The sequence below is a fragment of the Hyperolius riggenbachi genome, chromosome 11 (genome assembly GCF_040937935.1).
Source record: "Hyperolius riggenbachi isolate aHypRig1 chromosome 11, aHypRig1.pri, whole genome shotgun sequence".
NCBI classification, from domain to species: Eukaryota; Metazoa; Chordata; class Amphibia; order Anura; family Hyperoliidae; genus Hyperolius; species Hyperolius riggenbachi.
Genome location: NC_090656.1, coordinates 132,534,184 through 132,561,863, shown reverse-complemented (window position 1 = coordinate 132,561,863; position 27,680 = coordinate 132,534,184). Strand labels below are relative to the sequence as shown.

General features: G+C 41.4%; 1 protein-coding gene across 3 annotated transcripts in view; it reads left to right on the top strand.

Moving 5' to 3' along the window:
• CDC42BPG (CDC42 binding protein kinase gamma) overlaps window positions 1-27,680 on the top strand; it is a 327,785-nt gene that overhangs the window by 226,504 nt on the left and 73,601 nt on the right. For all 3 annotated transcript variants that reach the window (XM_068259435.1, XM_068259434.1, XM_068259436.1), the window contains 11 exons: window positions 782-879; window positions 1,342-1,584; window positions 10,069-10,179; window positions 10,323-10,591; window positions 12,029-12,134; window positions 13,292-13,416; window positions 16,483-16,597; window positions 18,362-18,510; window positions 19,359-19,447; window positions 19,545-19,594; window positions 22,109-22,189. In XM_068259435.1, coding sequence (XP_068115536.1) covers window positions 782-879; window positions 1,342-1,584; window positions 10,069-10,179; window positions 10,323-10,591; window positions 12,029-12,134; window positions 13,292-13,416; window positions 16,483-16,597; window positions 18,362-18,510; window positions 19,359-19,447; window positions 19,545-19,594; window positions 22,109-22,189 — 1,436 coding nt within the window. The remainder of the gene's footprint in view (window positions 1-781; window positions 880-1,341; window positions 1,585-10,068; window positions 10,180-10,322; window positions 10,592-12,028; window positions 12,135-13,291; window positions 13,417-16,482; window positions 16,598-18,361; window positions 18,511-19,358; window positions 19,448-19,544; window positions 19,595-22,108; window positions 22,190-27,680) is intronic.

Genomic DNA, 27,680 nt, shown 5'->3' with positions numbered 1-27,680 from the left:
CGGCTGTCCCCCGGGTTGGCTGTCAGATGGCGCCCTCTCATAGGCTGATGCCTATGAGAGGCGGGGAAAAGTGCCGATCGCCGCCCATTGGCGATTAGGAAGGCACAAGGGAGAGGAAGGAACGGAGGGAGGGAAAGGCCTCCCTTTAGAGCAACATAAAAAAAACAAAAGACAAAGATCGCAGCAGCGATCAGAGACCTCCGTCATAGTGTCCTGTTAAGGACACTAAAAGGAGGCAAGATGCAGTTGTGTGCTAAGTTGCAGGGCTGTGCAGCACCCTGAACAAGCTGCACAGCCCTGTATTGTGAAACATAGCCTGGTCTTTAGGGGGGTGTAAGCCTATGGTTGTCAAGTGGTTAAAAGGAAACCTCCATATCCTTCTCAGTTAAGTTTCCCTTTAAGTCTGACTAGATTAGCTTGTTTCAGGTGTGTGATCCAGATACTACTGCAGCTAAAGAGATCAGCAGAAAGCTAGGCAACTGGTATTGTTTAAAAGGATGTAAATATGATTACATCCATATCCTTTTCAGTTCAGGTGTCCTTTAATATTGCAGAGAAAGAAATGAGGAGCTATGAGCTGTGCATTTGTTACAGGTCAGCAGAATGCCAGGCAACTGGTATTGTTTAAAAAGTAAATAATTATGGCAGCCTCCATATGCCTCTCGCTTCACACATGACCAAATTAATGTATTACTTGTTCTGAACTGTTCCAAGCCATTCACTTTTAGGTTTGTTTTTTTTTTTTTTTCTTTAAACTGTAAATACTTTTATATTTCCACAGAAAAGTCCAAAGAGCAGGATTCCATTTCAGGAGCACAAGTACAATCCTTGGAAAAACAAATCAAGACACTTAAACAAGAAAAAGATCGATGTACCAAGGTACAAAAGTGACACTCGTACATGTACATGAGTTTTCACGTTTTCCTATTTTATTTTTTTTTTTGTCCAAAGTTTCAACAAGAAATAATCTCTATTAGTAGCAGCCGTAAAAAAATCACTTTGTCGAGATTTTTTTTTTTTTTTTTTTGAGCCTGCATCTGGTCAAGGCAGTGCCCTAAAAAGCCTCCTACCAGGAGGAGGCTCTTATTGGTTGTGCCTCAGACCAGAGAGATTACTGGCCATGCTTTCGAAGTTCTTGATTTCCGGAAATTTAAGAAGTCTGGGCAACACTTAATTTGAACTATGTTATGTGTGCTGCTATGAAAAAGCAGGCCAATCAGGAGGCTGAACTCTTCATAGAACTATCGCTTTCTGTTGAAACGATTTTATCATGGACACAAATGGTATATAGAGGGGTCATTTAAAACAATAGACTTCTCGTTAACTGCTTTCTTTCCTCAGGACCTGTCTGAAGTGTTGGAGCAGCTGAAGTCCCAAGGAGAGGAGCTCCGAGCATCTCTGGAGAAACAGAGGAGAGTACAGGAGGAGATGCGTGCATTGGAGGACAAGTGCGATGGTCTAACTTCACAAATGGGACGCCTGTCTCGCAGGCTGAATGACAAAGAGGATGAGGCAGAAGCAGCAGCAGAAAAAGTCAGAAATTTGAGAAAAGATTTGCATAAAGCAGAGGCCAGCAGACGAGGGGTGAGATATATTCTAAAAACTCCAGTTTTTGGCTTAAAGCAAACCTGAAGTGAAAATGAACTGAGATGAGCTTTATGGTATATCTATAGTCCAGATCCTAAATAAGACTTTCCTGGAATCCCTTTAAAGGACTTCCAAGGTCACAATATGTAGTTTTACTTAACTGGGACTTCTTCCAACCTCTAGAAGTCATTTGGGTCCCTCGCTGCAGCTCTGGACCCGGTGGCAGCCTCTAAGGATCGCCGATCCCTAATAGTTTGGTGTCTTCTGCGAACGCATGAGCCTGCCTGAGAACATGCCCATGTCACTGGGTGCAGTATGCTCCCGATGATGTGATGCACAGAAGACACTAACCCTTCAGGGTTCAGCCATCCTTAGATGCTGCCAGCGGGACCCCGGAGAGGAAGGAGCTGTGGCGAGGGACCCAAATGACTTCTAGGAGCTGGAAGAAGCCCCAGTTAATTAAAACTACATTTATTTTGGGGCCTCTGAAAGCCTTTAAGATGGCCATACACTTATAGATTGTCACCTGATATGGAAAAAGGATTGATTCCTCTGTGATGGAAATCTATTCATTAAGGAATCGATTTCTGCCACACAGCACCTCAATTTTCAGTAGATTCATTATATGATCAGAGACTAATCTGTCTGATCAAATCCCTCCACACACTGCACACAGATTTTCAATAGATTTCAGCATGAAATCTTTGTAATATTTTCCTGATAGGAATCAAATAAAAGTATATAGTTTTTTTAATGTAATACATTTTATAGTTTTTCTAAGGTAATAAATTAAGCAAAGTGCAATTTTTCACGTCCATCGCAATGGTACAGTGTGACAAACCAGAAAAAATCCAAATTCCCAAGTGGAGATGGGTGGATAGCTCCATCTAGTAATCACCAAGTTGTGCCATCTTTATGTGCGAAACATTTTGTTTCCTCCTATCTGAAATTACTTCTCTTTGTGAAATTACTATGCTTAGTGGCGTCTGATCGTTTTCTTACAGTTTCCAGGGTCTTTTGGATTAACACCATAGTTAAATAAATCAAAGTTTTCCAGAGCTACTGTTTTATTGAGCAGATGGTACTAGTTTGATACCTTATTTTAATATAAAACAAAGGGTACATAAGTTATAGTTATTGTGAGTTTTGTTTTTGTAAACTAAATGTGGAGCAGCTTAAAGGAAATCTAAAGACAAAACAAATAATTAGTTTAACTTACCTGGGGCTCCTTGCAGCCCCCTGAAGTCGTCCTGTGCCCGCGCCGTCCAAGACCCTCTTTACGGGTGTTGCCGCTGCTGGCCAGCCATGGGTCTGCTCACAGTGACCCTATCGCATGCACAGTACACTAAAATCGCCACTGTGCATGCGCAGAGCACTCCCGGCATGCGCAGTAGCCTCCGACTGGCTGTGACCACCGGCCAGCACCAGTCAGGGGGTCACCAGTGTTTGTTGGAGAATCGTGGTAGGAGGGAGCAGGCACAAGATGACTCCAGGGGGGCTGCAAGAAGCCCCAGGTAAGTTAAACCAATTTTTAACTTGCATAACTCTTTAAGAGAGCAGTAGCCAGCTTGGGCACACTTAGACATAGCTTTGAGCATTAACTTCATACAGGGGCATAGCAATACCCATAGCAACCATAGCAGCTGCTGTGGGGCCCTGGAGCAGAGGGGGCCCAGGTGGTAATTGATGTATTCACTATTCACATTCTTGTGTTCCTCAACCCTTTGACTTTGTTTCAGTGTCCATAGACTATATGCAATGTAGATAGCATGAGAATGTAAATTGTACGTTTGGGATCTATGGTAGGCAATCTTATAGCTCCTTCTCAGACTGGATTAATCCCAGATAGACAAGGTTCTGACAATGTCCGTCTAGCAGTTAACATTTTACAAGATGCAGAGTTGACTAATTCTAGATTTTTAATGCTAGGTCTTGATATTAGCAAAGCCTTTGATTCCGTTGGATGGCAATACTTGATTACAGCCTTAGAAGGCTTCAGCCTCTCTGGTTCTATTTTATCGGCAGTGTTAGCATTATTTAACAATCCCTCCACTATGGTACGTATCTCAGGGGCCACTTCTTCTCCCATTACTATTATAAAGGGCACTTGTCAGGGCTGCCCCCTTTCACCCTTACTATTTGCATTAGCTCTAGAACTGTTGGCAATTGTCATTAGACAACATTCTGATATTGCTGATTATGGCGCAGACAACATCAAATTGGCTCTATATGCAGATGATGCTCTCCTGTTTTTAACTAGATTAGTTACCACTCTCCCTAACCTGTTTAGGTTATTAGAACAATTTGCCACTTTTTCCGGCCTTAAAGTAATTCTTCCAAATTCACTGCTCTACCGGTTAATCTTCTCCCACAAACCTTGAAATTGTTAGACGCAAACTTTGACTTTACTTGGTGTAACTCCTAATGTATATACCTTGGCATGTATCTTAGCCCTCGATACTGCGACCTGTATGAGGCCAACTTTCCCTCTACTCTGAAGCAGATTTCCCAACTTTTAAAAAGTTGGTCCTCATAATAGATCTCTTGGCTAGGTAGATGTTTGGCGTGCAAAAGGATCATACTCCCTAACCTATTGTATGTATTCTGCATTCCTATTACTCTCATGAAACGCTCTCTATCGGGCCTGCAATCTCAGCTGAACGGGTTTGTTTGGAATAATAAACCAGCCAGGGTTAGGTCTCATGTAATGTACAAGCATCCGCTACAGGGTGGTGTGGGCCTTCATAGTCTTTGGCAATATTGCTTGGCAGCTAAACTGGGACGGATATTGGATTTGGGCCTAGAATCTACTCCTCCTCTATGGTATCATTTTGAAGCATTGTCTATATTTCCTTTTTATTTGCCCTCTTAATCACAGTGGCAACTGGTCGTGACATAACTTTTCTTTCCCGTAAAAACAGGATAGTATCATCACTAGCTAAACTTTGGGTGTCTATAGCCCCTCAATTTGATGTCCCCTCTTTCCTCTAGGTTATCCTTTTTGGGGAATCCCCCTGCTTTTAATAGTCCTCAGGTATTCTCCTGGTGGAGAGAACGGGGGTTAACCTCGGCTAATAAATTTTGGTTGGGAGGGAAAGTTATTTCTTTTCCAGTGTTCAGATGCCCCCACTTAGTGAAACTAAGTGGGGGCATTGTCAAATTCCCCTCCCAACAATGAACTCAAAACGTTTGAATCTCTTTATTTTGGGTTTTCTAGACGGAAGAGTTTTATTTCATTACTCTATGCATTACTTCTTGGACGTTACCCTGATGAGAAACTGCTATATATGAGAGCTTGGGAACGTAAATTGGGAATTCAGATTTCTTTATCAGACTGGTCGGTTTTATGGGCCTCAATTTCTAAGGTAGTCAAATTTAACATTGTTAAAGACACAGCTGTTAAAGAGACACTGAAGCGAAAAAAAATATATGATATAATGAATTGGTTGTGTACTATGAATAATTACTAGAAGATTAGCAGCAAAGAAAATATTCTCATATTTTTATTTTCAGGTATATAGTGTTTTTTCTAACATTGCATCACTCTATAATATGTGCAGATTACACAACACTCAGCATTCAAAATGAGTTTTTCAGAGCAGTCTGTGAAGTAATGAACTCTCCTCTAGCAGAGGAAAAGTAAACAGTTCAATTACAGTTGAGATAATAAAAGTCAGATAACAGCCCTCTCCCCGACTAAGTTAGTCGGAGAGCTTAATAGCTTTTTTGCATAGAGATAACAACTGGAGTTTCTCAACTCTTCCTGTACTGGAAACAATTAGACTGATGTATCTGATATTAAATTTTTTTTCTTAGCTGTACTACACATACAAATCATAATATCATCATTTTTTATTCGCTTCAGTGTCTCTTTAAGCTCCTTTTTCAGCGGTATTACACCCCAGCCAAATTACATAAATTGCATCCTTCTGTGTCTTCACTCTGCTTTCGCGGATGTCGATCTGAACACTTATACACATTTTTGGGGAATGCCCCAGGGCTATTACATTTTGGGACAAATGGAAAACTATGGCCTGCCAGGTTTTTGGATTTCCGATTTCACTGATGGCTTCTAAAGCTCTTTTATAAATCCCCAATGACGATGTACCTGGTATTTTTCACATTCTGTATAGATATATGCTTCTCGCTGCCCAGCGGTGTATTGCCTTCTAATGGAAATCATCTACCGTTGACATCTCTTTGGTTGCTAAGAGATTGGACATGGTGTTCGGTGTTCAGATGCCCCCACTTAGTGGTTAGTGCTCTCGCCTTGCAGCGCTGGGTCCCCGGTTCGAATCCCAGCCAGGTCCACATCTGCAAGGAGTTTGTATGTTCTCCCCGTGTCAGCGTGGGTTTCCTCCGGGCACTTCAGTTTCCTCCCACATCTAAAAAACATACAGATAAGTTAATTGTCTTCCCCCTAAAATTGGCCCTAGACTACAATACATGCACTACACGATAGATACATACACATGACTATGGTAGGGACTAGATTGTGAGTCCTTCTGAGGGACAGTTAGTGACAAGACTATATACTCTGTACAGTGCTGCGTAATATGTCGGCGCTGTATAAAAACTTAAAATAATAATAATAATAATAATTAAGTTAATGGATAGATTGTATTATCTTAGTATAGAGAATCTAACTAAATTCGACCTTATCTGGGAAAACTGGAAACTCTATAGACAATTATGAAGGGCCTACTTGATGATCTTACTATGGATATTTTACAATCCCTGGATTCTATCTTTTTTTTTTTTTTATTTCTCTTAAACCCTCCCTTCGTTATCAGGACCCATATTTGATACTACTTGATATGACATGGTTTGTCTTATTTTGTTGATTTTCCTCTTGCCTTTCTTTTTATACAGGTTTGGTGAGCTTTCAGACTTTACTAGACTTTATATTTGAGATGATCCTTGGAATCTCAGTAGGGTGGTTCTAGTCCCCCATTTTCCAGGTGGATCAGATTTGTTCTTTTTCTTAAGTTGTATGTATGTATGTATATGCTTCCCGTTTTTATTTTTCTATGATTATTGTGCTGTTCATTATTTGTTTGTTGGTATATTCAATTTCAATTCTATGCTTTAATAAAGCTTTCTTTAATAAAAAAAAAAAGAGAATGTAAATGAACTCAATTAACTCCTATCCATAGGGTAGTTTGCAGTAGGTAGTGTCCCATATACACTGGGCAGTGTATATATAGAAGACTCCTGTATATACAGGGGAGCGTCCTGTAGTGGTGTTAGTGTTTAGGCTGCGGATTAAAATGGTGGTGGTGCCGCTCTTTGGAAGCCACTGGATAGTGGTGCAAGTATCTGTATAGACCAGGGGTGAGGTATATGGGAGGAGAGAGGGGAGAGCGCACTCAGAAAGGTAGCAGTTGTCCTTGGCAAGCCTGGTGGGGAATGATCTCACCTTTAGGACTGACTAGCCCATATGGGTCTGTAAGCAGTGTAGCGTTGTCCCTCTCTATGCCGGGGACGCAGACAGTGTTGGTGCTTTCAAACGGGATCGGTCGCATCAGCTGATCTCCATAGATGACCGACCGCTTGCTGGGTTTGGCTGAATGTAGTGCCTGGAAGCAGTGTGTGCAGGTTACATAGTTATAGTACATAGTTATTATTTGGGTAAAAAGACATACAGTACGTCCATCGAGGTTTGTTAGCTGCACTCTGAACTTCCACTGTGTGTGGGGATAGAACGTGCGGCTTCAGATTCCTGGAAGGTGCACCGCAAAGTGTGGTGTGGATACACGGCAAAGTCAGTGTTTGGTTGCTTTTCTGGAGAAAAGCTTTCTCCTTTCTTCTGGTGTTTTTCACCTGAAGAAAGGAGAAGGCTTCTCTCCAGAGCCGCATTGCGTAATAAACATTTTATTGTTTTATCAACAAAACACGGACTTCGCCGTGTATCCTTTCCACACACACTGCATCTTCCAGGAAACTTCAGCCGCACGTTCTATCCCCACACATAATGGAAGTTCAGAGTGCAGCTAACAAACACACACAGCCTCCAGGCACTACATTCAGCAAGACCCAGCGAGCGGCCATCTATGGAGATCAGCTGATGTGACTGATCCTGCTTGAGAGCACCACTGCTGCCAGCGTCCCCGGAAAAGAGGGACAACGCTAGACTGCTAACAGACCCATATGGGCTAGTCAGTCAGTCATAAAGCTTGCCAAGGACAACTGCTACCTTTCTGAGTGCGCTCTCCTCTCTCTCCTCCCATACCCCTCACCCCTTGTCTATACATATATCCATAGGGTAAGGGCAGACGTCTTCGCTGAAAAGTGGCTACATCTGATGGTCCTATGAAACATTTCCTATGGGTGCCATAATCTCTAGCTACGCCACTGACTTCATATGTACAAAATGAATGTGCCCAACCTTGAGCATGATTCACAAAGCTTTTTTTTACCTGTTTTCCTCTGCTTTCACCTTATCTGTTACTTTTCCCGCCATGAAAACAGCTCTATCCTAAAACAACACCAATCAGGATTGGGAATTCAGACATAAACATCTCCAACCTTGTGCGCAGCCTTGGCATACTAATCGATGGGGATTTGAGTTTCAGAAACCAAATTTCATCTGTAGTTAATCTTCCTACTTTCATCTGAAGAACATTGCAAAGATTAAACATCTGATTCCCCCAGAGGATCTTCCAACCCTAGTTCATGCCTTCATCACATCACGGCTGGATTACTGCAATGCCCTTTATGCTGGCCTCCCCAAAAAGGACCTGCGTCGCCTGCAATTAGTGCAGAATGCTGCTGCCAGATTGCTAACAAACCAGCCTCGCCACTGTCACATTACACCGATCCTTCGCTCACTGTACTGGCTACCAGTAGAATGGAGAATACTCTTCAAGATTGGACTGCTGACATTCAAATCCCTGCACAATCTGGGCCCTGGATACATGAAGGACTTGCTGAAGCTGCACCACACCTCTCACAACCTCAGATCAGCAAGTTCTATAAACTTGGTCACTCCCAGAGTGCACCTCAAAAAATCTGGAGATAGAGCCTTCTGTCATGCTGCCCCTACTCTTTAGAACTCCCTGCCACACCCAGTAAAGACAGCACCATCCCTGGAGCTATTCAAATCCAGACTGAAAAGCCACCTGTTTAGCCTGGCATTTCCGGACTTATAAAATTCTTCCTCTGTACCACGATGGTCGGAGCCATGCTTATGCGCTTTGAGTCCTATGGGAGAAAAGCGCTCTACAAATGTTATTTGTTGTTGTTGTTTGTTGTTTATAAGCTCTCAAAGAGCAAAAATATAAAGAAAAAAAGAAAAGTAATATTGAAATTAATTTAATCAGGAACAACTTACTTTGAGTGATTACTTTGCTTGTAAATGTGCTGAGAGGGTATATTTATCAATTCGGTGATAAATAAGTAATTTATGAGAAGTTTTGTGAATAGAGCCCCTTGTCTTCTGTATTGACAGAAAGGCTTTTCTTGAAGCCTGGCACCAGGAATGTTTGTGTATGTATGTATATATATATATATATATATATATATATATATATATATATATATATATATATATATATATATATATATATATATATATATATATATAAAATTTAGGCCTTCCCTCCCAACTACCTGTCTGACACAGGTGCCCTTCTCACCTCACATGCAAGAATCCTCAATTTTGAGGTGATAACACCGCTCCCTCTCAGCAGGCCATACTCCGGATCCCTGCACCAACCTGTCTTTCAGCTGTTTTGGGCATCACCCACATTCTTGAAACAATACCCCCTTCCCATTATGAACACACAAAACAAAAAAGTTAGGCTGAATGTTAGACTAGCCCTAAAGGCCATTCCCACAACCCAATTTTCCCGACTATTTTGCAGTTGACTGGCAATACTATGAGCGTCATGCGATCATTTTCCCGATGTGGGTACAGGTGCACTATCATGCGACCAACGTTTAGCGACGCGTGGCAGATCAAATCTTTAAGATTCCTGGCAACTCCGCGCAAAGTATCGCTTGACCTCCTGTACATGCCCGTTGTCTTCTCTCCGCCGGCGGGAAGTTAGTTTGTGGATCGCTCTTCAGAGAGACATTGATAGATCCATCTTCTTCCATCGAGTGGTGAGTATTCGGCTTTACCTCTTCTGTAGCTTCCTGAGACATACCCACCACCTCTATAGGAAACAACAAGAGAGAGCCTACTGGAATTAATAGCCATGTCACCCTTACAAAAGCCTGAAGGAAGAATGATGTGTTCCATGCCCCCTTCCGAAATATGCTGTGGAAATTAGTCTCTGTAATGAAGTGGTGATCTTACGCCACATGACATTGCACTACCTTCCAGGGAATCACATTTGTGAATTGTGTTTTGGGGGAAAGAGTGTATATATATTTGAACTGAGGGAGCAACACTCTGGAGATGATCTGGTTAAAAAAAAAAAATCTTGGCCTTCACTTTAGTTTTGTTAAAAATTATGTTGCTTTTTTGTTTATTAGGCAGAATCACTAGTGGAAGATTTGACCATTGAAGTTGAGAGGCAAAAGAAATTACGAGAAAGAAGCGAGAACCTGGCTTCTCAGACTTTAGAAGATCTGGATAATTTCAAGGTAACAGAAATATATGTACGTTATTACCACCTTACTGTGCACATGACAGCCCTGAGAAATCAGTGTGGTGCATCTTGGACTATGGAACATGCATCTTGTTTGCCTACACTAAACTTTATATAATATTTTTACCTGTGGCACAGACACAGCAGTCCATTGCCTCTCCGGTCATCAGTGGCTCTTTTCATACATCTGAAATGACACTTCTGAGACTGGAACTTGAAAAGAGGGCCCAGCAGCTGGAGAGTGACCTGTACAAGCTGCAGGAAGAATTTGCACGTCGGGAAGTTGAACACGCCAATGAGACAAAAGTGCTGCGTAGGGAACTTGGAGAGAAGGAGACAAAACTGATATCACTGAAGCACGAGATGGAGGTTGTGCAGGAAGCGATCGGCAAAACAAAAAACGACAGGTACCTGAGTTTGATTATGACTTCATTAAAACCTGTAACAATATGGATGTTTTTAAAAAATATGAAGAATGCAGTGGCAATCTCTAAGCAGACTTTGAACAGTCTAAATATAATTTGAAGATGTGTAGAAAACATTTAATTTGGTGCTACATACACAATACATACCTGTACCTTTCTATATATTTATTTTTGAAAATCAAGGTCTTTCTTTGTTTTCTTGATGAACATACAGTACAGGAGCCATGGTTGTAAGATTAGCTCCAGACAAGTATATATCTATAGGCCTCCCTATGAACAAAAATAAAATGGCTGTTCTGCTGTACAGTGTAAGGAATTAAAAATACGCTTTGCAAAACAACCAATCAGCATCAGATATTATTTTTTTGAAAATTGGTCTTAGAGCGTATTTCCAGCCAAATTGTTTCCTGCAAAATATTTAGATAATGTTTTTTTTTCTTTTACTCAAAATAAGTAACATATTTTATTCTTGTTTATTCCGTTAAAAACGACAAATGCATATTGGTGCTGTCATCTCCCTTCTGTTCCTAGAGCCCTCTGTGTACACCTGTATAATGTGCCCTCCCCTTCATGAATGTAGACCTAAAACCATGATGATCTCTAGCAGAGAGGAAGGGATTGTATGTCCGATCTAACACACTCCTCTGTGCACTTGGCAAGTTGAAAAAGTCAAGGCCCTTGTGATGAGGTCGCTGAGCAAAGTCCTGCTGTTATGTAAATACAGAACATAATACGTCTACACCGTTAAATCCTTTAAAGGGAACCTAAAGTGACATTTAGGTGGCCAGTTTAACTTACCTGGGGCTAATTTCAGCCTCCTGGTCCCTCACCATCTTTCTGCTCTTCTCGCTTAAGTCGCTGGCATCCTCTGAGAGCTGCCTGCGCAGCCCCGGGCTGACCATCTACTGATTGTGGGGACAGAAGGACTGCAGGGGGCTGGAAGAAGTCCCAGGTAAGTTATATTGGTCACCTAAATGTCTCTTTAGGTTCCCTTTAAGTACAGACTTACACTTGCCATATTCCACCCCAAATGTTCACTTTAAGATGCATACCTAGCTTTTAGATATGCCTCAGCTGAAATAATTATTCCTGATTGTCCTGGACAGAAATCCAAAGTGTATGTACATGAGTCCAACAGTGTTGCTGGCATCCAGTCTTACTTGCACTTTGTCAATAGATATCTCAAATCGGGGTACCTGGCAAAGGTTTTAAAGTGAATAGATAATGCAGTAGTCATGAAAAACGTTGGCATAATAAAATGTGTAATGGGAACTTTGCATGCAGTCTTGTGAATTTCACATTTTAGGTACTTCTGGCTTGGAGGGAAAAGTCCAGTAGTAAATGCATGTTTGATGTACGATCAGCAAAGGAGTTAGCTAAGTGCAGATATTAATTTCTGTTCTCATTTGATTAATTCAGCGCAAGAGCAAAAGAAGAAGAACTTCAGGAAATCATGGAGACAAATGAACGGGAGAAGAACCAGCTGAAAGAAGACAATAAAAAACTTAAGGAAGAGTTGAAGTGGGTATGTTCCTGCAATTGCTTTTATGAGTTTACATGCTCAATCTTGTCCATATTTTGACTTTTTGAACAATTATTTAGGTGTTCTCCTGGCGTTTCTTAAACTGTATTTACCTCTATGTGGAACCTGCAAATAAAGGAGGAACGTTTTATATGGAGCTGTGCCTTGACATATGATGCTGCATCTGCTTTCATATTTGGGAGCAGGCCTATTGCAGCACAGGAGAGTTTAGTGGTCTGTTTGCTTGTCCACACATCTACATGCACTGTACAATTATTCTTGTTACATTTGCCTTTGTGTATTCCCCTCACAGTCCTCAAACTTGTTTCCAGAACTATGCTCTCATCCTATGTCTGTGCGTGCCTCCACACAACCCAGTGAACAAAGTGGGTCAGAGGCAGCTTAGAGATGCCTCTTCATCCAGGAGGCAATGCTCCTTCAAGATGGGAGAGAGGGACAGAGAACAGCAGCATAACCTGGTTGCTCTGGATAGGTGCTCCATGTTTTGTTCCAACAACCACCCTTTTCTCCCGTAGGACCCACTGTGCATGAGCTAGTCTCAGATCAGTACATAGTTGCAGTTTGTATTACAGGGAAAATTGTGATCATAAATGCCAGACTAAACAAGTGGCTGCTCAGCTTTTATTAAAATGCCTCCAGGGTTGAAACAGTCTTGATTGGGTGTGGCAAGGCGTTACAAAGGGTAGGGACAACGTCACAGAAGGGTCTGGTTACAAAGGTTCCCATCAACTTTGCCAATTATTTGATAGTTGCCTATTATTCTGGTGAGATGTTAAGTTCAAGAAATGTTAACAGTGCGCGAAAAAATGAATAATCAAATTCTATTTGGGGGAGGGGGGGGGGGGGGTTGTTCTGAATCCATGTTCTTTCAATAAATCTTTTCACTTTTATTTGATTATTTTGCTTGCTCTTACTCTAAAACCCGCCCTACAGTATGTGGGTAGCATATTTATTGAAAGTTGCTCAAAAGATCAATCAACAGTCCATTGTTTTAACAGATATTGAAAAATACAGTATGTAGGGTTGAACAATGTATGGCCACATTTTGATGCCTCAAAACAGAGCCTAGGAATTGTATTTGACATTGTGACTTTAGCCTTTTTACCCTTGTTGTACCTATATTTGTATTGGTTCTGCAGATTACAGCAACTTCAGAAAAGATGGCTGCTTCTCAGAAAAAAGTAGAGGAAGAAATGCAGCTAATGGAAGACAAGAAAGAAACTCTAGCCAACTGGGAGGCCCAGGTCACAGACATTCTTCAGTGGTGAGCATTGTATCTGTATGGACTGCCCAGCTAATTTTCTTTGCGTTTAATCTGATCATCCACTTTGCCCATGAAGTACAGCCTCTAAATGGAAATCTAACAATTTAGAAGGTATTGCAATCACTTCACTATAATTGATAGGATTGGGTACAATAAACAGCAAGCACTGGGACTGTCAACAGACCCTAAAACATGCCCTTCCTAAATAGTACTGTAGTACCTAAAATACAACTTTTATTAGTCAATTTAAAACAATATAAAGGGCCATACACATCACCATCACCAAAACAAGTGAGGGGATGGCTATCAAATGGACATATTCAAAACGACTATCACGCATAGCCACAAAATAGAGCTGATCGCATCGCTGTATACGTAAATACCTGACCGCTGCTTGGAGACTGAAGGCTCCGCTCCGCGCACCAAGCAGGTGATGCGCATGCAGCCTGCGTGCGATCTCCTGCAAACTGCTGCCCCAGGACTTTACTCCGATTGGTGTTAGGCGGTCCTGGGACTGCCGCCGCAGCCACGCCAATCTGCGTGACGCGCTCAGCAAGCAGTTAATCTGCTACTAAATGAAACACAATTTTATTAGAAACCAAAGGACACATATTATTATACTCCTTAATTGTGGGTAGCATGGGGAAATCTCACTTAATGAAGCGTTGCGTAAGGCCCAGTTCACACTAGTGTTAAAACAGTTCAATTCGTGGACCGGTACGGAACAGATCCTAATGGATGCGAATGGATTCGATGTTAACCTATGGATCCATTCACATCTGTCCTTCAACCGGATCTGTTCCACATGAACCGCTGAAAGGATAGCAAGTTTGCTGCTGCACCAATTTTTCCAGACCGCTGAGCCCAGCACAACGGAAACAGGCGACTGCATTGGGGGCAATGAGAAAACAGAATGTTTCTTCTCACTAGTGAAGAAATGGACCATTCTAGCTAGAAAAATTCACTTGGGGGGTGGGGGCCTGGGGGGATATGGGGAAATGGAACGGAAGCCGTGGAAGGCAAACTGAGTGAAAACAGATCCGATCGACCGGTACGATTAGATCCGATTTCACGGATCCATTTGCTACTAACGCAAGTGTGAACCGGGCCTTAGTAACCACCTACAGGCTTGGGAGATCATTATTGTGATCCACTGTGACCAGTCCTGTATCTCGCCTCAATATTAAGCAATCTGAGCATTTGCTGTACATTTGTGAATATACACTCATCTAAAGGATTATTAGGAACACATTCAGTATGCAGCAGTCCTGTGGGCGAAAAAATCCCTTGTTGATGCTAGATGTCAGAGGAGAATGGGCCGACTGATTCAAGCTGATAGAAGTGCAACGTTGACTGAAATAACCACTCGTTACAACCAAGGTATGCAGCAAAGCATTTGTGAAGCTACAACACGCACAACCTTGAGGCGGATTGGCAACAACAGCAGAAGACCCCACCGGGTACCACTCATCTCCACTACAAATAGGAAAAAGAGGCTACAATTTGCACGAGCTCACCAAGATTGGACAGTTGAAGACTGGAAATAATGTTGCCTGGTTTGATGAGTCTCGATAGCCAGTGGTGTAATGGTGTGGGGGATGTTTTCTTGGCACACTTTAGGCCCCTTTGTGCCAATTGGGAATTGTTTAAATGCCACGGGCTATCTGAGCATTGTTTCTGACCATGTCCATCCGTTCATGACCACCATGTACCCATCCTCTAATGGCTGCTTCCAGCAGGATAATGCACCATGTCACAAAGCTCAAATTATTTCAAATTGGTTTCTTGAACATGACAAGGAGTTCACTGTACTAAATTGGCCTCCACAGAGTCACCAGATCTCAACCCAATAGAGCATCTTTGGGATGTGATGGAACAGGAGCTTCGTGCCCTGGATGTGCATCCCACAAATCTCCATCAACTGCAAGATGCTATCCTATCAATATGGGCCAACATTTCAAAATAATGCATTCAGCAACTTGTTGAATCAATGCCACATAGAATTATAACAGTTCTGAAAGCGAAAGTTGGTCAAACACCGTATTAGTATGGTGTTCCTAGTAATCTTTTAGGTGAGTGTATACAGCTCTGCGGGATGAAATGTGTACAGTTTAATGTACTGTACATTGCAAAAATTCTGTCTGGATACTGAAATTGGACAGTTTTATGCAATTAGGTAATTTTTATAGATTATAAACTGATGGAATATACTGACCTATTTGTTTGTAGTATTTGTTTTTATGTAAAATTAACATCCAGTATACTACCCTATAGGTATATAAGCTCTCATATAAGCTGACCTGCGTATAAGCTGAGGTACCCACTTTTCCCTAAGAAACCAAGAAAAAGTGATTGATTCATGTATAAGCCCCCTCCCCAGTAGCCAGATGTGCTCCCTGTACAAATCAGCCCCCCTCCCCATAGCCAGATGTGCCCCAAGGAGGATACAGCTGTGTCTAAAAACGCCACTAGATATGAGACACAGCGATTGCCACACAGGAAGAATCCCCGATCATTGAGACGTTGCTTGCACGCTACTCTCCACAAGCCAGGGGACACAAGTAGTCTTGAGCAGAGCACTCTGCACACCATGTTGCAGGGGATTAGGGACGCGGACACAGCAGGGAACCAGCTGGCAAGAGATCACTAGTGCGCGATCCTTACGCTCCTCTGCCAGTAACAACCTGCGCCACCATCTGTTCTGCTCCAACAACTCACATATAACTTTTCAGCATGTTTTTTTGTGCTGAAAAATTAGGCTTATACATGAGTGTATAAGGTAATTATACTTTCCTTGTTAACTGGCAAAGACATCTTTTGATATCAGATTTTGAGTTATAGCCGTTTTCAGTGCCATAGAACTGAAAACCAAAGATACCGGTAAATCTACCAGTGCTGAAATGTCCTAGACAGAAACAATCTGATGTATTGGAGTTCTGGACCACGCCATGTTATCACTCATATGCAGCAGTACTGTTTTTTATTGTCAGGAATATACTGTTGGCCTTTATGCAGTAAATGAAATTGTCTGTATAATCTGAACTATTTTCTCAATTTTCTGTTTAGGGTGAATGATGAGAAGCAGTCTCGAATATATTTACAGGCATTATCTGCCAAAATGACAGAAGAGTTATCGGCATTGAAGAGTTCTGGTAGTCAAACCCCAACCAGCAAGACTGGGGTGAGAACTAGTGATAATCTCTTCACTCTCTTCCACATACAGTAAAATAAAAAGCTGAAGCTACGTGGGATTTCCTTGTTGGAAAGGTTTGGGAGTATAAGACTTCTGTAATGGTTTGGAGGCAGAATAATAGTTCTACCCCTCCATATGTCCGTCTCCGTCATGTTTTTTTTTTATGTCATTAAGTGAGATCATTCCTTTCTACTCGTTAAAACTATTTGAGATAATTATCATTTAAAGATGCCTCTATATTTCAGCACTTACTGTTAGAAAAAGCCTTTTGCTGACAGGACTAAGAATTGTAAATGTTGACCACTCTTTGCTGTCACTACTGGGAGGTCATGAAAGCTTTGCACTTTAAGGCTTTTATTCAATTCACTTTTTCTCCTAAGTTTTCTCCTAGGAGATGTTTCATCTTCCGTTTAAACAAACTTATTAGCACTTTGCAGTTGAAAAAGTACCGAAAGCGTAGGTAGAAAAGTAAGTATATATTCTTGCTTGCTGATGACTTCAAATGCATTTTATTGAAAAGGTGTGAAAATATCACCTAGGAGAAAAAGTTAATTGGATAAGGGCATAAATGTCTGGATTTGAAGGTTTCTACTGCTCATCTGTTTACTGTAAAATCAATAAACTCCAGCAAAGGAGTAATAATAGAGATGCCAGAGCTCTGCGAATATGCAGCTTCTCAACCCCATTTGTCACTAGCTTTCCAGTTCCTGTATAAAAAGAAACTGTAAAAATATGAACAAGAAAACAAACACTGCTGGTCAGGAGTGTAACTAGAAGTTACTGGCTATCCCTGCAAAACTTTGGTGTCCCCTTCCCCCAGAGTTTTTTTTGTCTTTGGGCCCTTAGTTTTTAGTTTCTCGGCACAGGTAAAAGATCCCCCCATGGGGCCCCCTGCAGCTTCTGGGCCCCCCTGCAGCTGCATCCCTTGCGGTGTATGTTATGCCCCTGCTGCAGGTATTAGACCAATCACAATACTTTATTTTTTTCTCATTTGCGAGATATTTATAATTGTGTTAGGGCTAGTTAACACTGGGGCGCTTCTAGGGAGCTTTTCTGGGCTTTGCAGATTGCCGATGATCAGCAACACGCCGTGACAAATGTATCTCTAGGGGTTCATTCGCACTGCAGTGTTTGCATAAATCGCAAAACTTGCTGCATGTAGCAATTTGGGGCTGATCGGGATCTAGTTTTCATTTTCTTGAACGGAAATTGCAGTTAAATCATGACATTTTGTGCTGCAAATTTGCGTTTTGTGCTCCAAGTGTAAACCAGCTCTTACTGCTCTGGCATGGTAGATATAAGAATACCGATGCAGATGGTGCTTGCCAATGTTCTAGCATAGTGGACTTTGGAGAATAACGTTATTGGCCCATACTCACTGGCAACTTGGATTTCCCAAATTGAACTTTTAAGGTGACCCTTTCAAATATGTACATACATTCTGATGCCTGGTTTCTTTATTTATTTATTTTTAGGAAAAAGCTGCTTTTTTGGGGGACTCAAAATCTGACCTATTACTGTAGTTAATTTTTACAGACCACGATTCACTTGCAGCTTAGACACAACCCAAAATTTGAGACTACACCTTCAAATATGTGGTGGTGCACAAATCTCTACACCTCCTCCCACAACCCCCATTCCTTCCCTTGGGCACCATTTTCAGTGTTTGCCATAAGCACTGTTTTCCCTATATGCAACCGACTACTATTTCAAGTATGTATAAGCCTTCAGAATGCTTTCATCCTTTTTCAGGAGAGCCAATGGAAAGCACGTAGACTGCAGAAACTAGAAGCATCGGGGCGTTTAGAACTTCAATCTGCCCTCGAAGCAGAGATCCGAGCCAAGCAGACTATCCAGGAGGAGTTGAACAAACTCAAGTCTGAAAATCTTGAAACCGATAGGTGGGATTTTTGTAGTTATTCTTATGATTGTGCATTTCAAATCTGGAGCAGCATTAGAGGAACGCTATTAATACTGTTTGTCTTCTGATTAGTACTTTGTGCCTCTCCAAACCATGACTCACAGCACAGGCACCTCACTGCTGCAGCTCCGTCTGTTATCCAAGTTTACGATGATCCAAATGCATCAGACCTTGGTTTATAATGGTTTTGGTTGAAATTTCTTCAACTGTCTTGAAGTAAAGATGGGAAAAGCAAAGGTTTTTGCTGTGCATGAGTCACCCTTTCTTCATTTTTTTTCTTTTTTTTTAACTAAATTGATGTTTAAAGGGAATCTGAGGTGAGACATAAGTAGGCTATATACACACACACCTGAAACAAGCATGTGGCTAATCCAGTCAGACACGCCTGATCTGCATGCTTTTTCAGGATCAGCAGGACAGCCAGGCAATCTGCATTGTTTAAAAAGAAATAAATGTCGGCATCCATATCACTCTCACCTCAGGTTCCCTGTAATAAATGTAAGTAAATACCACCATGAAGATGTGGTTGCTTCACAGAGAATATGATGTGCAAAGGAGGACTCTCACATGTTAATATCTAACATATCATTAGTCACAAGTTTTATTGAGAACCAACGGCCGGTATATATGAAATGTGTATGAAAAACATAACCTTGCCTTCTGTGACACGTACAGTACCTTTAATGGATTCTTCTTGTATACCTAACCAATGTCTTCCAATTCATTTCTACTCTAGCCTGTGTAATATGTTAAGCAGCAAATGTATCTGTTAACTTCTCATAGACAAGAAATCACACAGTGCACATTCCTTTTCCTTTATTAACATAGAAAGCTACTAGATGCAGATGAAGAGAATAAGAAGCTGAAGGCAGAACTAGAGAAACTGCGTGAGGAAGCCAAGGCAAAGGTTACAGCAGGTAATAAATAGAACATAACCTCTGCCAAGATGTTGGCCATAAAATGAAGGCTTGATTAGTCTGACATGCTCCTCTCAACGTATATTATGTTTTTCAGAAAATAAACCACAGCGTTCTCTCATTCCATTTCTCTCATTCCGTGCTGAGGTATGTATTGCCTGGACATCTTTTTGAAAATGAATATGAAAAATGGTGTCACTGTTAAACTCTTCATTTTTATAAAAAATTTCACTTCAGTTTATGCTTCATTTTGATGCATGACAGTGGGGTTCAGTACCTAGTGGGGGCTCAAGCCAAGCATGACTAAATCTGAAATGTAAACAAGACACAGTTGTGTGACTAAAATGCTGGGAATACACTGTGCGTTTTTGCGGCTCGATTTTGCCGCCCGATCGATTCCCTGCTCGATTTCGCGCCCGATTCTCTGATCTTCCATTCATTTTTCTTTTCCCATTGTTCCCTATGCAAAATCGAGCACGGAATCGATTGAGCGGGAGATCGGACATGTCGGAAATTATCAATCGAGCCATCTAAAAGCTCAAAAACATACCGTGTATTCCCAGCATTAGACCTTGTTAGCCAGCACACATTTAAAAAGGACGCCTGGAAATGTGGGCAATGGGCAAAGCCAGTAGTAGTAGGGTGGTGCTTTCAGCATATACTGAACTCTGCCTTTGAAGGTGCGAAAAGTATTTAGGGCTGGTTCACATGGGCTTCTGCCGAGCTTTCGCTCGACGCCACGTTCAAACGCTGGTGTTTTAAATGCCTTTAGAAGGCTTTTAGGAAGCATTTAAGGCTAGCAATTCTGGTCTCTGCTATTGTTTCCTGGCATTTACCGCCTTTGAAAGCAACATGTTGCTTTCGAGACTAGATGCAACGCCAGGATCTACTGCCAGGCTTTCATGAAAGTCTACAAAAGCCAGCTCTAAACGCTCCCATTCACTTGACTGGGACGGCGGTAGATCATAAAAAAAGCAGCATCTGAAACGCCTCGTAAAACGCCCGTGTGAACCAACCCTTAGGTATTCACACCTGCTTGCTGATTCTTTGGGACTGTGAAACCATTTGAGTGCAATTCTGTTATTGTGCATAGTAATTTACAGCATTCGGTCAACCACACTGTCAAGTCAGAATAGAGGACACTTTTTATGAAAAAATGTGCCCTTTAAAATGTATCTAATCCATTTTTGCAGGCTAAATGAAGCATGTTTTTATCCTGTATCTCTACTGATAAAGCCCAAAGCAGAGGAGAAGCAGTACATTTTTGGATGTACTCATCAGTTTCCTTATGAGTTTTAATTTATGGTCTGCAGCTGCCTCTGGCATCAATGAGACAAACTTACTTATTGATGCCAGAGATAGAACCAGCTGCAGATTAAAATCATGAGGAAGCTGCTGATCTGTATTTCGGCTGCAATGAATGGGGAAAAAAAACCTCTCCCAGAATTTATTGCTTGTCCTTCTCCTGCTTTGGGCTTTAATAGTAGTGTAAATGGAACAGCTGGAACAAAGGCCAAAATCATGCTTGCTTTGGCTTATAAAATGGATTAGATACATTTTAAAAGATACTTTTTTTCATTGTACTCTGATTGTTAATTTAAAGGAACTTAAAAGGAGCAAAAAAAATGTAAATTTTAAATAAATGTGTATAAGAAGTAGTGTACATTGCTGACAGGTTTTCGACTGGTCATTCTCCTCATGGAGGATTCTTAGTACCTTTATTCTCTACAACAGCACTTCCTGGAAGGGATCTAGATGTCTAGATGTGGCTTGATGCTTTTATTCAAGATAAGATCCCTCATCTTACACTAATCTGGGATGAATTGGGTTGAGGGGCGGTCTGTGCCTACAATCTGTACTAAATTGCCTGAGGATCAACTTCTATCAATGCTGGGTCTGGTACTATTCTTTTTCATTGCCCCATTTTTCTGTGATTCTAAACCTATTTTCCACTATGGTGGAGATTCTTTTTTGTTTTCATAGGAGTTAGCTTACTGATTTACTTTGTTCTATTTCAACAATCTGTTTTAATAAGGTTTTTTTTAAATATTTTTTTTTTAATGACAGCAGCCCTTTAAGTTTAATCCCACTTTATAGCCACTTCCCTTACTACTCCACAGTAACTGTTATCACAGGGACAGAATGCAGCTGGAAAATTACAGTGGGGCTGGGCCTGAAGTTGAAAGTATCCATAGAGGAACAAAGACTGTCTGTAGGCAATGCCTTACTAGGGAGGGTAGTATGTGGTTTTCTTCCTACAGGTGTTTGTTTCACTACACCTGTACATTTGTGTACTGAGGCAGAACATGTTAGCCTGTAGCAAGGACTTGTGTATTTCATTACACTTCACTGATGCTAAAGTGTTGAATAATTTATTAATGGTTGTGGCAGTCATATAAAGCTGTCATCCTGCAGCAAACTGTAAATTACAACTATATATACTGTAATATGTGAGCTTTTGCTTTATATTCTGCTGAAACATGGTTTGTGAAGTTAATCATACTACATGTATGAAAAAAAATATGCCAATAAACCTTTCTATATTTTGCATACAGTAACTACACTTTGGCCGTGTTGTTGGTTGTGACAGCTTCTCACAGAACACTGATCAGTCTTAATGATGCTTACTTTGTTTTTGTGTGTTGTTTTCTCATTGAACAGAAGGATCTGGTGAATACAGAAAGCTCAGATCAGCCTACATCATTTAGCAATGTCATTATGAGACGTGGAGATAGAACTGATGTGAGTATGGGAGAAAAACGTTCCTTTATAGTCTGTTATGCTGGGAATACACGGTTAGATAGTTGCGCCGGATCGAGCAGCTGGCTCGATCCCGGCGCATCCCCGGTCGTCCCCGCCGGCGCCTGAATCGATCCCCTCTCGTCCCCGCGGGTGCTCCTTATCTTCTGCTCGTTTTCTGCCCGCGGGTATAGAGCGCCTCGCTGATCGGACCTGTCGGAAATTATCAATCGAGCCATCAGCGGCTCGATTGATAAACTATCTGACCGTGTATTCCCAGCATTATAGGCACCATTGCTTAATCTGAGGGTTGGTTTGTAGAATGTCAGCATTTATGAAACAATATTTTCTTAATCCATTGGATTTTTATTGTTAAATATATATTTTTAAGTTGGCTGTATAATATGAATAATGTAATATTTAGTATTTTCAGACAGTAGATGGATAGCTATTTGCAAAAGATTAGATGCTGTAGATTGACCCAGATAGTAAGTGACACTCTGCTCCATCTCCCCTTATTAGAGCACTCCAGACAGTGATAAATACAGTGAGAAAAAGTATCTGCTTTAAGTGGATCCGAGGTGAACTTTTACTCATTGCATAATTGTGTTCCTTTCCTATTGTTTATAGGGCATTCCTCAAGCCAAATACTTTTTTTTTTTAATACTCTAATTCCCTATAAACTAAATAAACCACGCCCACAGGTTTTCAGAGAGCCTTGGCAGTAGCAATGGCTCATGGGAGCTCAGTCTGGGCAGGAGAAGGAGGAGGAGGTGTTACTAGCCATTGATTTCAGAGGCAGAGGGGAGGAGGGAGGAGGAGGGGGATTAGGTTTTTTTCACAGGCTTAGTGATCAAGATACAGATAAGCCTGCCTCTGTGTAATGTTTACAAACAACATGGCTGCTGTCATTGTATCACAGGAAGAAATAATAATTTTCTATTAAAGCTGTTTGCAGCTACGTATATTTGCTTTGTAAACTATCTAAACTTTAGATAAGATATATATAGACAAGTTACTTGTTATAGTTAGGAAACCACTAAATAAAGTATTTTGCTATTATTCACAAAGCTGATAAGAAGTCAACCCAATAGTTGGATTGACTTCTTATCAGTCTTATCAGCTGTTTGAACAATAGCAAAATAATTGTTTTAGTTGTTTCAACTTGTTTCACAACAAAGTTGTATGGGGCTTAACAGACACGTTTGGCAGATAGTAGTTACACACAATCGCCAATGCAATACAATCCGTGCACAAAATTGTTTATATATTCATTATCAAGGCGGACCTGAACTCAGAACTTCATCTCTGCTCTAAAAGATAAGCAACAACATACTAACCTTTAAAATAAGAACATTTCTTTGTTACAGCTGATACAAATCCTTCAATAAATCTGCAGTGTGTGTGCTTCCTGCTTTTCATGTAAGGAGACTAAAGGTGGTACACACATCAGATAAGTCTTTGGAAAATGAAAGATCACAGATTAATTTTAACCCCTTCCATGTAGTATGAGAGCCAATACCTCCACAGTCTGTTCTATTGCGCTGAACTCCCCATCAGATAAAAATCTTTGCAAGATGCTGCACACACAGATGCTGTTCACATGCAACAGATCAGTAACTGCAAAAGATCAGCTCCTGCAAAATATCCGTTCCTGCAAAATGCATTCATAGTCTATGATATCTGCAGTGCAGATCTCAAGCACACCTTGTTTAATGGACATTCATCTGCAGATCAGACAATTATCTGCAGATCTGAAGATCCATCCTGATGGATCTGATCTGCAGATGAATGTCTGTTAAACAAGGTGTGTAGGAGATCTGCAGATATCATAGACTATGAATGCAATTTGCAGGAATGAATATTTTGCAGGAGCTGATCTTTTGCAGATACTGATTTGTTGCATGTGTACAGCATTTGTGTGTGCAGCATCTTGCAAAGATTTTTATTTGATGGGGAGTTCAACTCAATAGAATAGACTGTGAAGGTATTGGCTCTCATACTACATGGTAGAGGGTAAAATTGGTCTGTGATCTTTCATTTTCCAAAGACTTCTACCTGATGTGTGTACTCACCTTAATTGTTAATATCCTATGTTTACCAATTAGCTGCTCTGCCGTGGCAGGCAGCTGACTCAGCTGAGATCAATTTACAGCTTACGATTTGTCACAGATGAATGGGAATTAGGCTTAACTCTCTAAATACATACAATGTGCATTTCACTATGCTTTCCTTCTGTCCTGCGCAAGAGGTCAGGTCCACTTAAATTGGTGTACCTTATTTCCTGTGTAAAGTAGTACTAATTCCACACTAAAGCCACAAAACTCCAGGGGTAGTAAGTGAGAGAAAATCTCCCTAATGAGCACACAATACACCCACTCAAAGTTCCTAACTCCTTTTCACACTATTGTAAATAAAAGTGTGGTAGCGCTTTGCAAGCAATTTTGGGAGCAATTTCACTTCTCCTATATAATACATTAGAATGGAAACTCTCCCAAAATGCTGCATGTCCTGCGATTGCGTTTTGCTTATCACAATCGCTCTAGTAGAATCTGTCCCATCCATTTACATTAGCAGATAGTTTAGGGAAATCGCTAGCGATTGAAAGCGATCCCTAAATACTCAAAAAAATGCTCTAGTGGGTTCCAGCCCTAAAGGTGTGTTAAGGTTGGGCATTTTTGCGGTCAAATCCCAGGATTTAAAAAGACTATACCAGTGTTGGCTAACCTTGGCACTCCAGCTGTGACAAAACTACAAATCCAATCATGCCTCCCCAAGTTATGTTTAGAGCTGTCAGAGTATTGCAATGCCTCATGGGACTTGTAGTTCCACCACAGCTGGAGTGCAAAGTTTAGCCATCACTGGACTATACGATGCATATAAACGTGTTTGCAATTGCATTTAACGTTTTTCATGCGTTTTTGCGTTTGCATTTTTTTATTTCCCCCATCAACAGAGTAAGATACAGTTTCATATTTTTGTAAAAAAAAAAGCATGTAAAAATGCATTCCACTGCATCTCCATTGAGCTGCCTTATGTGCTTTTTACATGCGTTCTTGTAAATGCAGCAAGTTGTGTGTTTTCAAAATGCATACTATAAAACGCACATATATGCGTTTTTACATACGGCCCATAGACTTTCATTAGTGGCAAAAGTGCTATCATTTTCCACTATGCTAGTGTTTCTGCCAAGTGTGTTCCTTGCCTGACTCAACTGGACTATCTGCTGAAATCACCTATGATAATCTGACACTTTTGAGATCTGCATATGTCAAGAGGCGCAGGGAAAAAAATTGCACACACTGATGCTGTTAATGTTTTATCTGATAACATTATTTATTGTTACCGTAAAATGGTAAATACCGTTAAAAATTTTTTATACCGTTCATTCAATTTTGTTGTGAAGTGAAAGATGGCCTCCGACTTTAGCGGTTAATAGTAAAGCCCCTGTGAGGGATAGAAACACCACATTTTCAGGGTGCATTAAGTGGGATAGTGGGAACAAGAGGGATTTCTTATTTCAAAAAGACCTAATAGTTTATGGGAAAATCGTTCGTTCTGAGTGTGGGAAATGTTTCAATGGCCGCCGACTTTAGCGGTTAATAGCAAAGCCCCCGAATGTGCTTAAATTTGCAGAGAATGTTAAGGGAACCCGAGGTGAGAGGGATATGGAGGCTGCCGTATTTTTCCTTTTAGACAATACTAGTTGCCTGGCAGTCGTCCTGATCATTGTGTCTAATGCTTTTAGCCACAGACCCTGAACAAGCATGCAGCAAATCAGGTACTCTGACTCAGCTGACTCAGGTTTTACTGGATTAGCCATATGCTTGTTCCAGGGTTTGGGCTCAGACCAATTATACCAGAAGAGCAACAAATAGTATTGTTTACAAGGAAATGAATATGGCAGCCCCCATATCCCTTTCACCTCCGGTTCCCTTTAAGGAGAACTGTGGGAACAAAAGAAAAAAAAAAGACCTTGTGATCTTGAGAAAATCAATGTTAAAATTAGAGGAAAAAAGTTGCGATTTAAGTGCAGTAAAATGACAGATATCCAGCAGCCCCCTTACCATGGACCATGCGAGCTGTAATAGCTCAGGGTGTGGCCCCCACCTCTTCCTGGGGCACCGGACGTGGGGAAGAGCCCCTTGTCCACGGATTGGACAAGGGCTCTGGGGGAGAGGGGGGGGCTTGGCCACCCCTCTCCTCCAGAGCCCCCCCCCCCCCCATACCATGGACCATGCAGGCTGGTATAGCTCAGGGTGCGAAGCCCCACGCAGCCGGGGCTCTGCATTCTGGCTATTCCAGCCTGCATGGGGGGACAAGAGGTTAGAGGCTCGGGAGGGGGGACCATTACAGGGGCTTTGCTATTAACCGCTAAAGTCGGCAGCCAACTTTCATTTCACATCAAAATTGAATTAGAGGTATAAAATGTATTTGCTAACAGTATTTACCGTTTTAATGGTAGCAATGAATAACGTTATAGCCATGTGCCGTAAAGTAACCATTTAAGCCGGTAAAACGTTGTTTACCATAGACTTGAATGGCGGTGCCAAAAAGATGCTGTGGAGCTGTGCGCCATTTTTTCCTCCCTTCATATGGCTTCCCATTCATTGCATAAATATTAACCTGAGTGAACCTGTTTATGGAGCAGCCAGCCAATGAACAGCCCTAAACGTATCTGACTTGTGTCAGTATGATCATCCACACTTATCTGTGAGTACTATTTGTATATAAGGCATTTCTCCAGGCATGCTGGAGGTGTGGACTTTTTTGTCCTCGTAGAATTTTGTTTTCTGTCCCAAGAGCCATATTTCCATGGTTTATGCTGTAGCAGGATGCCTCACCCACTCACCTTATATGCTGTAAAGTGAGAAGTGGTAATTACAGAATCAGTCAAGATGCAGTATTCGTGTCTCATGCACATTATGCCAGGTACAATATGTGGGCTGCATCACTGATATAAATATTTAGAGTCCCTTCAGCACCAGCGGTCCCAGACCGCCTTTATCACCACGGGAATTCTTACAGCCGTTAGCAGATTTTCACAGATCTTGAAATGCCAGAGCAATTAAGACTTTTATTGTATGAAACAGTGATACACGTTGCAGACTTTGTTACAGAAGCTTATCTTGAAAATGGCATCAGTGGCCGGAACACACAAAGCAAAATGGACATCAGCATATAACAAGACAGATATGGAGCAAAGATAAGATTAATATGAGCGCTCGCCATGACATTTAGAGATGCATCTTATATATGGAAAAAAACCTTCAGATTAACAAGTGTTACTAACCACACACCCCTAAAGGTGTGATATGGGTGGGTTCCAGGTGTCACCCCCCCCAAGGTGTGATATGGGTGGGTTCCAGGTGTCACCCCCCCCCCCCCCCCCCCATTAGATCCTTGCTATTGGCTTCTACAACCCTGTGATTGACAACTGTCTACTGCGCAGTTGCAAAATCCATGACCATAATGAGAACACCCACTGCCCTGT